Consider the following 12,266-nt stretch of genomic DNA (forward strand, 5'->3'; position numbering starts at 1 on the left):
TGACTTTTCTTGAAGGTGAAGGTTTATCTGCATGCAGTAATTTTTTTTTTTGCTATGAAGGTTTAACACACAAAAAGGAATCACTAATCCATGCAATAGTTTTGGATCAACTCAGTGCAAACCATTTTTTTTTTTTCGGTTATTGCTTGTTTTATTCTGGTACCATCTATTGTTGCTTGACCTGGGTAAAAAAATAACTCTCGCTGCCGTTGTACTTAGGAGAAGTTGTGAAGCTGGATACCCGTAAAGAGCACCTGACATTTCGTAATTCCGTGAACTTCAGGCCAGAACAATTGAGATCTGTACCCACTGCAGATGTCCTTGACGAAAGCGCTTACAAGACCTGATTCCATCCCTCTCCTGTCCTCCCGTTGCAACTATATTTTTCCTAACGAGGCCCATTTCTACTTGCACGTGCGGGAACAACCCAAAGCTGTTGCTGACTACCAAACTTTGTTTTCCCAGCTCGACCATTCTGCTGGAGAAAAATAAAAAACAAGTACCCAACCCTAGTCCTAATCAACACGAAGTTTACAAGTCACACATACACACACGACCTCTATGACAAGAAAACAAAATAATAAAAACTTGAAAATCGAAGAAAGTATGCGATAAAATCGACGCTGCAACCTCACATTCGGAACCGTTTGTCCAGCCTCCCATACTACAGCAGCTTTAACTGAATCAGTCACCAGTTACTTCAATTACTGCAATTAGATAAAATGACAAACTAAAGACGGTCTGCGAATGCGTGACAGAAACTTGGGGGGGAAATATAAAGTCGCCTTTCGGATGGTTGGTTGGAGATGTTTCATGTGGAGTCGGTGACGGAGGTTGGGTCATGGCGGCCGATTGTAGCATCAGCAAACAAGTGCCTCATCCATACAGACATTGCTCGAGAAAATTAAAAGGTTACTCGGTTTGAATTGTTAAGTGTTCTTTATCCAAACAGTAAACAATGGGCTGTGTCACATTTCCACCTGCCAGTATAAACATACCCCAAAGTATGACTTGGTGATGATGAGGGTGTGCGGGGGAGCTCTGTGTAGGGTTTGGGTGGAAACTGGGTGGCAGTTAGCCTCTAGAGGTGGCACCAGTCGTTTCAGTTATCCAGTCGTAATAGCGGGACACGTGGGTGTAGTACCCGTACTGGTTTTCGCGGTCGCACCCGACCCCCCAGGAGACGATGCCGACGAGGACGAAGCGGCCGTTGTACTCCATGACGTAGGGGCCGCCACTGTCGCCCGTGCATGCGTCTCCTTGCATGCTGCGTGAGTAGCCGGCGCACATCATGCCCTCCGTGAAGCTGGCGTTGACCGCGTGCGCGCGCTGACCACACACCTCCCGCGGCACGTACGGCAGCTTGACCTGCACACAACGTAATGACGGCGCCATCACGTAGATAGAATGTAATGCCAATCTTCCTGTGCACGTGAATTCGACTTTTAACGGTGCTTTAAAAAAATAAAACCTTTACTCATTTTATCTTCTACAAATCGTCAGCAATATAGTGAGGATGGTGTTGTGGGTTCAGATCTCGTCTCTCGCTGCTTTTTTTCTTTTTTTTTTTTTTTTTTTTTTGGTGCTGTACACTTTACACTTATCATCTCAAAACAAAAGACATTTTAGTCCTCTCCCCCACAATACAATAAACTGATTTGAGTTCTTCTGATGAGGTCAAGATTACTGACCTCATTGAGGTAAAGAGGTGCACGGCCTTCCTCGTACAGGTTGCCGCAACCGGTGACGATGCCCAGCTTGCCTCCTCGCAGCAGCTCCTCGACAAACGTTGCCCGCTCCAAGCAGATGGGCAAAACATCGTCGGAAAACGAAACTGGCTCGTCCATCTCGAACAGGGCGATGTCGTTGTTGAATATTGACCCCTAGGAAGACAGATACGACCTTTTTGATGTCAACGTGTTCTACCCAGCCTTCATCTTGAGCAGCCAAACAGTTTATTTTTTTACTCTAAGTATCAATCTTAACCCTTTGTTTGCATTAAGAGAAAAAAGAAACTGGTTAAAGGTCAGAGTAGAGCTTCAAGGCTCAGGTACTTACCTCAAAGTCCGGGTGTAAGATGTAAGATTTGATTCGTCGCTGTATTCCCCCTTCTCCTCGACAGTTTCGGGTAGCTAGGGAGAGTCGTATGTGTTTAGAATCGAACGGGTAACGGTAGATGTCCTGGAACTCGTACACACAATGAGCTGCAGTCACCAGCCAGCGTTCGTTCAGAAGCGAGCCGCCGCAGAAGGCAGAGTCCTTGGAGAGGACACAGACGGGAACAAGTGTTAGTGCATCGTTTAACTGCTCGACAATGTTGATAAATGATTTTCAAAAAAACTTACACAAATATTGACGAAAGTAATACTATCGATATTATCTACGACGATTAACGGCATGGAGTCAGGGAAAATGCTCTTATTGGGATTCCACTGGGAAGTGTTTTATGAGCGTTACTGTTCACTTTTTTGGGAAGGATGCCAGATATAGTCAAAGGACTGATCCATATGTTGGTGGACCATACCAAAATCTTATCCACATTCAACTCAAGGAGGAGAGTCAGAAACTTCAGATAGACCCTGAATGCTTTTTAATACATCCACGCTTGCTAGTGACCTCAATTTTTTTTTTTTCAAAAATGTGTCTAGGCAGATCCGTCAGTACTTACATTGACTGTTTCTCGTATGATAACATGCCATGGAGCAGATCCTTGAGGCGATTCTCGACCACTTGAGATACGGTAGCTGCGGCCTTCAAAGGCGTTGACCCTTGGCAGGCCACACTCTGCAACAAGATGTGTCTTCAGCGTGAGCTGCTTTCACTGAGAGATGCTGACATGCTAAGTTTGAGTAAGGAGACCAACTGGAGGGGACTTGAGGACTGTACCAGGGTGTTAGTGGCGCTGCAGGCCTGGTATTGAACTTCAGATCAAACACTGATATCATTGGGATTTGTTACTCTCTAACATCATATACTATATATAATATAGAGTAACCCGCGGTCTTTTACAACCTTCCACTAAAGGTGCTCTCACCTCTGCCATGACCAACCGTTTCCACGGTCAGGTAAGCAGACACCTTGGCAAAGCACCCGCTGTGGTCCCGCGCAGAGCAGATATACTCGCCAGCATCTGTCTCCACCACCTCGTTAATCATTAGGTAGTTGTTCACCAGCATCTTCAGACAGGTGAAATTAATATTTTTTAAAAATGTATGCATTGATATTTTACTGAATAACTTTTTTTAAGAATGATTTTAACACTAGATCCCTCAATTTGACTAAATATTTGTAACCCACTTTTAAAACTAGATATTCAGGTGAATTTCCGTTCACAGGTTTGTTGATTTATACTTAAAAAGTAATAACAAAACAAGAAAAAAGTCAATAGGAGCTAAAACTGTAAGCAGTCGCGTCTGCATGCACTTTCTGTCCAAGAAATTTCGTCCGGTCTTCTTTGTATTATTTCCTGTCACGCTGTTTTTATATTTAGCAACTTTTATTTGTAATATTCTAATATAGGTGTGGTGACGGACACCACGTGGTAATTATCACGTGATAACTGACACCACTGATAATTATCTCCCCTCACCCGTTTGCGAGGTCCTTGGGTGATGACGTCACCGTCTTTGCGCCACATGGTGACGTCAGCGGAACGCACGAGACACTGGAACAGCGCCGTCTCCCCTTCTCGAACTGTGATGTTCTGAGGCGCCCTCTCGACAGCTGAACGGCAAAGTGGTCATCAAGAGGTTTTCACAACAACATCAGGGTTGTTTCTATTTTAATATTATTTTATAAATATTTGTATTTATTTTATTTTTTGTTCGTTTTTTTTTTCTTTGCATATCAATGAGAAACGAAAAAAGCTTTAAGACCTGTCATCACCGGTTGTCACTTAAATAATTTTATCTTGTGCTGTATGTCTCGTCCTGTCTGTAAATGTCTTGTGTGAAAGAAAGAAAAGCAGAAATCACTGAATGAAAGTGATGAGGGCCTTGTGATTGACTTATTGAAAGATCTGCAGGACTAACTTTACGGAGAATGCATGGTTGTTGGGAAAACAATCCTTGAATGGCTATAGGAACTGAGCGGTCCTTGAGAATGAGTGTTCAAAAAATCTGCAGAACTAACTTACGAAGAGTGCATGGTTCTTTGATGGAAAGCCAGATGGAACGTTCCAGAAGATCTGTAGGGGTGACAGCCATACAGGTGTAGCGTCCTTCATGATGTTCTTGTACCTCAGTGATGTATGCCACACCCCCGGGGTGGACTTCCACACCCGACCGTCGATCTGACTCGGTCAGTATGCGGTCTCTGTAGAGCCTGCAACATAACCAGTGGTATTCTGTGGCTCCTCCTCCTCCTCCTCCTCCTCCTCCTCATCATCATCATCATCATCATCCATCCATCCCATCATTAATAATCATCATCATGGAATGATCACTTTCGAAATACCATACCCAGAATAATACTCCAGTACTTTTCAAAGTATACTTTGCCCATAACCAATCGCCTAACCTACGAGCTAAATTTATCTGTTGGATCGGTGACTTGACATACTGACCACATCACATCAGCCGAGGGGTCACTGACCGCACACTCCAACAGGATGCTGATTCCCAGGCTCACCGACAGGTTTCCGGGAATTTTAGTGAACACCAGGCCGTCTCCTTCCTCCACCTGTTTCAGCCAAGAAGTATGGACGATCATTGAAAATAACAAGTGTTAATATTTAGTATAAATTTATTTATATTTTGCTTAAAAAATAGAGCGCTGTCCACAGCACGAGGGTTACATCACATGACAGTTGCAGCGAAGAGTCACAAGTCTAATGAAGTGAACATTATTTTAAATAACGATTGGGTAAAGCTGAGTACAAGATACTTTACCCCAAAGATGTTGTAATTTGCAGAGTAAACACATATTTTGCCAAATTCTTAAAAAAAAAAAAATAAAAAAAAATGCGAACCGTTCGATACGGTCTTTGAGTAAAGGCCAACAAATATTAATGCGACTTACGGGAACAAGGAACTGGCACAGGTCTCCAGTGTAGCCAGGCTGACAGTCACAGAACACCCCCTCTTCATGGGGATCGGGTCGACAGACGCCATGAATGCAGATGACTTGACCACAAGTCTCGACCTCCTTTTCACATCGCTCCCCCGAGAAACCCTCGTGACACAAACACCTGTTGGAGATGTGAGAAAAGTTCTGGTCTACAGGGGTTGAAATCAGTGGGTTGAACAAGGTTCAAGTACAGTATAGGTCACAATAACATTTTTGTTATGTCCTGAATAAATATTGGTGCCGAAAGTTCACAGACTTCAGTTATTTTTCCCACGACGATGATGAGATGTTGTTTGCTTTTGCTCAGTTGTATATAATTTTTAAAAAAATTTCTTAAATTTTGTTGCAGAGCTCTAGAAAGTACAAACACTTCGGGGCATTTACTGATTCAGGGACAAGCAAGCGACAGAAAAATTTGGGATTTAAACGAAAGAAATTAAACACGTACACAGTCTGGAGTTAAAATTCTTTGCTTGGACCTACTGTGTCTGTCTCGCTCGCTCTTTCTTTCTCTCTCTCTCACACACACACAAGTACAAATATCTATGCATAGTAATACACATGTAATGGAACGCAATAAGATGGTAATAATTTTTTGAAATCATTCTGTCTTTCATGTATCTTCTAGTGAAAGTTTACTGGTGTCCTACCTCAGTGTAGAAGCAAGTGGTCAGCACACATACATTACCTCCACACGAATAGCATATCGTCCACAGCTTGTCTTGCACATGAGCCGCCATTTTCACAAGGTGCACTGCATCCTCCTTCTGGAGACACAGAGAGTGGAAGTAGACATGGTTGTTACGAAAAACAAAAATCGGCATTTTTATGTATAAATTATACAAATATGCAAATACAAAAGTTATGTATGCTTCTTCAAAAAATAAAAAGTAGTTATTCTTCTCCAAATACAAAATAGGTATGCCCCTCCAAAGAAGCTAGGTATGTATTTATAAATCAGATATACAGAAATGTACACCTGTATCTATTGGTGCTATGAGAAAGGTTCCTTGGTATCCACCGGCATTGACAGATAGGTCCGACTTGAACTCCAAGCGAACCTCTGACCCCTGAAGGGTCACGACACCTGTACTGGGGCCGTTATTGCAGAGAAGAACCTCGGAATCTGCAGGTGACGACTCGCTACCGTTGTTAACACCTTTAAATAAAAATATTAAACATCCAGACATGTGGCATCAGTGCACTGGCTCGCAAACTAGATGCAAATGATAAAAGGTACACAATATTTTGTTGAGCAGAAGACAGGACTAGTGTGACAAAAACAAATTGCTGAAACAACGTCGTCGTCGTCGTCGTCATCGTCATCATCATCACTCACTTGCAGAGATCTTGAGATAATCGTATTGACAGCTTTCCCCGTCTTCCAGATCGAAGAGCGAGAATTCCAGGAGAAAAGAACTGGGTGTGCCGCTACGGAGAATGGTGACACAGCGGATGTTGTTCGGGTACGGGTCGGGGAACCCGGGGCTGGTGATTGTACCCCGCCTTGCCGTCAGCTCCTGGTAGCACTCTGTTAGTGCCAATAAATACACTTCAATAAGGGAAGATGAATAAGGAAATCGTCTATTTTTGGATCATTCATCCTCTTCACAAAATCACCCTTCCCCTACCTTCACTCCTTCCAAGAGATAATTTAAACTGAGACTAAAATCTATGAAGGAGAAATGGAATTGTAAGATTGTAAGAATTGTCACATTTTCGTTTTTTACTTTTTTTTTAGGGAAAGGGGGACTCGTATTTGTCCTTTTGTGTCTGTTACTCCTCTGCCAAGTAAAAACACAACCATGAAATATTTCTTTTTTCCTGTTTTTCTATTTTATATTCATTCATTCATTTTCTATTGCCTTGGTTGCCTTCGAAGTGGAACGGTGGAGCGGGCGCTGTTGTCGTCTGCGTGGTCATCGTTGTTGAAGGCGCGATGAACCGATAACCTGCACTGAAGCCTGTCATCTCCACTGCGTCGTCTGCCACGAACATTATCAACAGGGAGGAGCTGCTGGATAAAATGGATGACGGCTTTTCCCGACCGCAGTAGGTTCCTATTTGGGAGGAATCTGGAGTGAGGGGAAGGAAAAACAAAACTGTTTAACTGTAAAGCTGATTTGATTATAGCTTTTAGTACTTATAGAGGTAAGGTTAACCAGTTTAAGAATATAATTCATGTACAAGAATGTTTAATAGGTTTCAAGAAAGCCATCTTTCTCATCCATACTAAATTGTCTTCAGTTTGCATGAACTCAAAATCAGTCGTACTTAGTTGTTTTTATTTTACATACGGTACCTATATCTGGAAGCGAACAGCAAGCGACAGTATTCCAAATATATATATAGATAACTTATAAAAGCAAAAATATTTCATTTCATGAACGTATGAAAAAAATTTGAAAGGTGAATGAATAGTTTGTAAAGAAAAGTATTAATGTTATTTCGATAATAAATGAATGAGAAAAATGAGCGGTTCAAACGCACTAAACATTTTTGTCCTCGTCTTCTATTGCAAGATTGTGCCAGAGGTTGTTTTGTCTACAGTCTATTCGAGTGAAATAAAAGAAAAGATATGTAGATAGAGAAACACCGGCCATACTTGTGTATTGTCCGTCATATACGACGATGTAGTCGTAGACACAGGGAGCAGATTCCAAGTGAAACGTGTCGAACTCTACCTCCACCCGATACCCAGGCGGCGCCTAGAGATTCAGAGGAACAAGAGAGCTGTGAACTTTCTTGAAAGCCATGGTAGTCCAGGTAAATATGAGATAAAATTACTGCACTGAGTACGGATGTCTATCTAGAGAAAGAGAGAAAGAACACACGAGTGCGGACAAGGAAGAGAGAGCTAGGAAGCGGAAAAGGAGGATGGAAATAGGGAAGAGTGAGAAAGAGTCATGGACAAGGAACAGGTTGATGTTTACCTGAAGTAGGTAAGTGCAGGTGAGTGAAGGTTGGTACTGATCCGGAAAGAAGGGAGAAGAAATGTCTCCAGCCAGGTCGGTCACCGTTAGATTACACCCAGGTCTGTCTGACAAACCAGAAAACAGAGGACTTTACCCTAAATGAACGCATAAAGTATATTCTTTGCTTAGAAACACTTTCAGCTAGTTCATCACAGGCATAAATTGAAGTATAAATACAAGAATAAAAAGATCAACAATAAAGACTATAATATCAACCACTGACTGGAAAATGGGAATACTTGGGATTCAGATACAAAATAATTAATTTTTAATATAATTATTACCTGATGGAACTTCTCTGTAGTGTATTCTGAAGCCCACATCGTTGTTGGAGATGTCAGAATAGAAAGCAATGTAAACAGTATCACTGTTGGACAGGAAGCGGATAGGCTGGGTGCCGCAAAACCTTTGGACAGCATTATGGACGATGTCCCCATCTTGAATTTCCACCCGGTCCCACCTAAAGTTGTATGAAAATATGAAGGCGGCGACTTTAACAGTCAAAAACTCTCCGAGAAAAATATGGGTAGTCTTTTTGTGCGCTCAAATGACATGCGACATGGCTAGAAATCTTCACAATTAAAACATGAGCTGCTTTTAGATAAATACAAAAAAAAAAAAAAGCAAATATAAAACCCAAACGACGAAGACAACCACATCAGAAAAAGAATTCAAAGACAGACAGAAAAAAAGAAAGAAAGCAGCACAGATATAAAAAAGAAAGAAAAATATTATTAGTACATTAGACTGCTGTATCTGTACTCACAAACAACTGTTTTGCTCTTCTACGTAGAAGAATTCCGAGCTGATGTTCACTCTGGAACCTGGGGTGCGGCTCCGAATGGTCCAGCGGCAATCAGCTTCAGCAGGGTACGGGTCAGGAAAGTTTGGGCTGTCGAAATACCCGCTTCCAGCTACCAGGTACCCCCCGCAGTCTCCTGCTGCATTTTAAGTAACATTATTTTTACGGTGTATATCTCTGTGTATATACAGTTGTAGTTATGCATTGCTGCCTAGCAACACCAAATGCCATAACTATATAATTATAGACTAGTTTTTTCTCTGATAAAACTCATTTGTGACAGAAAGCAAGGGAACAACACATTACGTTTTTCATTTTTAGTTTGAACATTGAAAATAATTTTTGCATCGGTTTCTGGCACAGTCAGTGAACTGTGAGTGTGTTCCCAAAATCAGACGATCATTTCGGTTACCGGTCATGGAGGGTTAATGTCACTATTTTGAGGAATAAGCTGTCACTGACACATGGTGCTACTGTAAGATCCACTGTACCAAATATCACTGGCCGGAACTAAACTGTCGGGGAGGAGGACATAGATGTGGGTTACAGAGGTTGAGTGCGCGTCAGTCAGTGATAGTGATGCGACAACTCATTTTGTGACAGTGTCACGGTATATTGATTGATTGATGATGATGATGACAACGACGACTTTATCGCCGTTAAATAAAAGTGGATCATAATTATGACCCCATAAAAGTAGATCGTAATTATGGCTACCAGAAAGAAAGCGAGCAAATAATTAACATTATTATTTTTCTCGACTTTACCAGATGAGTCTACAGATTGCTTAAAAAATATTTGAAGAGCCTTGTTGTGTAGGTTTACAAAGGCAAGTGTGAATAAAGGTTGATTTCCCACTAAACAATAAATAAGCTGACGCAGATTTCGGTCTGTTACAAAGTTATAATGTAGATAGTCTTCAGAGTTTTTTAAGCATCAGGAAATTGTTCAATGGACAGATCGCAAAACAGACTCACCTGGTGCCACACTCTGAACGCTGGCTAAATCCACGGCAGCACACAACAGTAAAAAGACGAGGATCAAAACCCTCTGACTGGCCCATGGAGCGGTTGTGTCCTCCATGTCTGTCGTGCGAAACGAGAGGACCTGAGAATGGATGCCGATGAAGCCGGAACAGCCTCTTAGTATGTGTATTTCCGGTCTATTTTCAAGCTTCTGTAGTAGAGAAAAGCGGGGATATCATTGTCACTATGGGACTTCAGATTTTATACACACAGGGCTGTTACATTGAAAGCCGGTCATTAAGACCCATTTAAACTTGGATGAACTTTCTTATCTGGTTCACCGACACGTGTTGCAGTCTGCATGCGCTCTCATTCATGCACACCCATCCCACTTTACCCCACACACAAACACTTGCTTTACTCGCTCGTGCACTTCTCGCGTGCACTGAAGGAATATACACACATGAGCACGACAGTCCCTCCACATTTACAATTCCTGAGACAGTGGTATTAACCATTAACCTTCTCAGCGGGAAAAACCCATTCCATTCAGCAAATTGCTGCCACATGGTAACAGAACATTACCCGGAGTTGTACTGGAATATTTTTATTTATCTAAAGGGTCAAATTAACATTAACTCAGAGTCGGCAGTCTTCATACAGCATCTTGTGCCGAGTAACGTCAAGAAGGTTAATACAGCATCTGCACGAGGTCAGAGGTCGTCATTATGTTTGGTGAACAGCAGCCTCTTGCATCCGGTGTTGCTCACCAACTGTCGTTCAGTCGACGTCATTCGGTGGGACTCACAGGAGATCGTCAAGCAATTTCGTCTGACGGCCTGTTTAAAAAAAAAAAAGGCTGAGCCACTGGAGGTCAGGGGTCATCATCTTGATCATCACACCATCCAACATTTTATCTGCATTTGGTTTTGCTTTGATATGGCTTTGTTCAAAAATATTTAGTGTGTACTGACTGGCTCATGAGTAACCTCCAGATTCCAGTGCGGTTCTAGGGTTTTTAAAAGCTACAGCACAGATGTTGTAGTGTTGCCAGCCGATAATGGACTGGGGTCGTATTCATGAAGGTTAATCTTTATTTTTGGGTAATCAAAAACAAGCGTTTTGTCTCCTCCCTGAGTCCACAGATTTTTACTTTACCCTTGGGACCATAATTATAAATTAATGTCAAAGATCCTCTGGGGTAAAGTAACATAAAGTAATATCCACGTGGTCTGGAAAGTGCTTCCTTCCTATGGAAAAAAATAATAACATACATGACAGATCTGATTTCGCTGATTGGCTCCTTTTTCCCCAACCTTGTTATTTATGTTTATTACGCACGTGACAACAATGAAGTGCACTTATATACGAGCTACAACCAGTGTGCTGCACCGATTCAGTGCTCATTTAAATTGTGACCACCATTAAACTGAGTTTATGTTTGCCGCAGTCTCATCGTGCACACCCAGATGATTTCATCTCAAGGGGAAATGCGTTCTACATATGATACTACCGGTAGAGTTTGTTCCTCTTTCTGTCCCCTTGATACAGATGGGTACAGCTTCTGTTTATGAAAGTCCCAGTTACGGACGTCTGTACTTACAAACGAGCTGACACAAAGTCTATTAATTTAGTTACAGACAAGCTGTTCATCGTAACAAAACTAAACTAACAGAACTAAATTTATGCTATTATATTTTTAAGATGTTTTATGTTATTTGGAAGTGTTTTTGACATGTTTTATGTGCAGGATAAGGTGAAACATATAGGAGTAACTAATATTAAAGACGTATCATACATATTGCGTTTTGACTTCGTAAAGATAGTATTAAGAATGTATCTCACTTATCGTAACCTGGAGGGTTGCGCTCGCGTCAGTGTATGTGCATGAGTTCTTTTATGTGTGCGCCATAAATAAGTGCTGTAGCAAAGAGCGGGCGCTTTATAAATATTTTACTATTACTACTAATTACTACTATAAAAATTAACAACATCAAAACAACAATCCAATCGAGACTTGTACACTTGCAATTGTTGCAAATGGTTACTTCAGTGCGAAGGAGTATATACTTATAGCATCTCCACATCAAGGAAAGCGGGGTGTTTTAAACTGCTATCAGATTAAGTTTCCTTCACTTGTGATCGGTGTCCAGACCACTTGACATCTTCAAGAAAAAAACCCAGCCAATCTTAACATAAAAGGAAAAAAAGGCAAGCGAAAATTAAAACCAAAGCAAGAGCGCGTGATAACACACACACACAAACAAATAGTGCACGCATAGTTGGTATATTGGAGGTATAGCCGTCCATGAAGCATATATGCTTCGCTATACTTCTTTGTGAAGCAGCAGAAGCTGCATATGAAACCGAAAGGAAGTATAGGTGATGTATAAAAAATAAATTTTGCATTGAACGAAGGGTTTATCAGTTGCATGAAGGCTTAGACGGTTGTTCTTT

General features: G+C 41.6%; 1 protein-coding gene across 2 annotated transcripts; it reads right to left on the bottom strand.

Moving 5' to 3' along the window:
- Positions 1 to 40: 40 nt before the first annotated feature.
- On the bottom strand, positions 41 to 10,191 carry LOC112571592. 2 transcript variants are annotated; one of them, XM_025250692.1, is made up of 18 exons: positions 9,822 to 10,191; positions 8,809 to 8,980; positions 8,327 to 8,502; positions 8,001 to 8,107; positions 7,673 to 7,775; positions 6,933 to 7,142; positions 6,407 to 6,598; positions 6,047 to 6,226; positions 5,756 to 5,834; positions 5,020 to 5,188; positions 4,565 to 4,680; positions 4,136 to 4,323; positions 3,590 to 3,723; positions 3,035 to 3,176; positions 2,669 to 2,784; positions 2,059 to 2,259; positions 1,692 to 1,883; positions 41 to 1,368 (listed from the first exon to the last, which is right to left on the bottom strand). In XM_025250692.1, exons 1-18 carry the CDS (start codon positions 9,925 to 9,927, stop codon positions 1,075 to 1,077), a joined length of 2,877 nt encoding a protein of 958 aa, XP_025106477.1. In that variant the 5' UTR covers positions 9,928 to 10,191; the 3' UTR covers positions 41 to 1,074. The 2 variants fall into 2 exon arrangements, with proteins under 2 accessions (XP_025106477.1, XP_025106476.1); XM_025250691.1 differs by having other exon boundaries at positions 8,809 to 8,983; positions 9,822 to 10,189.
- Positions 10,192 to 12,266: the final 2,075 nt, after the last annotated feature.

Source organism: Pomacea canaliculata, linkage group LG9 (assembly GCF_003073045.1).
Source record: "Pomacea canaliculata isolate SZHN2017 linkage group LG9, ASM307304v1, whole genome shotgun sequence".
Lineage (NCBI taxonomy): Eukaryota > Metazoa > Mollusca > Gastropoda > Architaenioglossa > Ampullariidae > Pomacea > Pomacea canaliculata.

Bases quoted from the DNA above. Each gene is read 5' to 3' on its own strand.
- LOC112571592 (XM_025250691.1), bottom strand. From the start codon at position 9,927: ATGGAGGACACAACCGCTCCATGGGCCAGTCAGAGGGTTTTGATCCTC. The intron at 6,599-6,932 runs GCAATAGAAAAT...TGGCACTAACAG, and splicing joins CCACTTCGAAGGCAACCAAG to AGTGCTACCAGGAGCTGACG. The intron at 3,724-4,135 runs GTAAGTTAGTTC...TTTGCCGTTCAG, and splicing joins CAAAGAACCATGCACTCTTC to CTGTCGAGAGGGCGCCTCAG.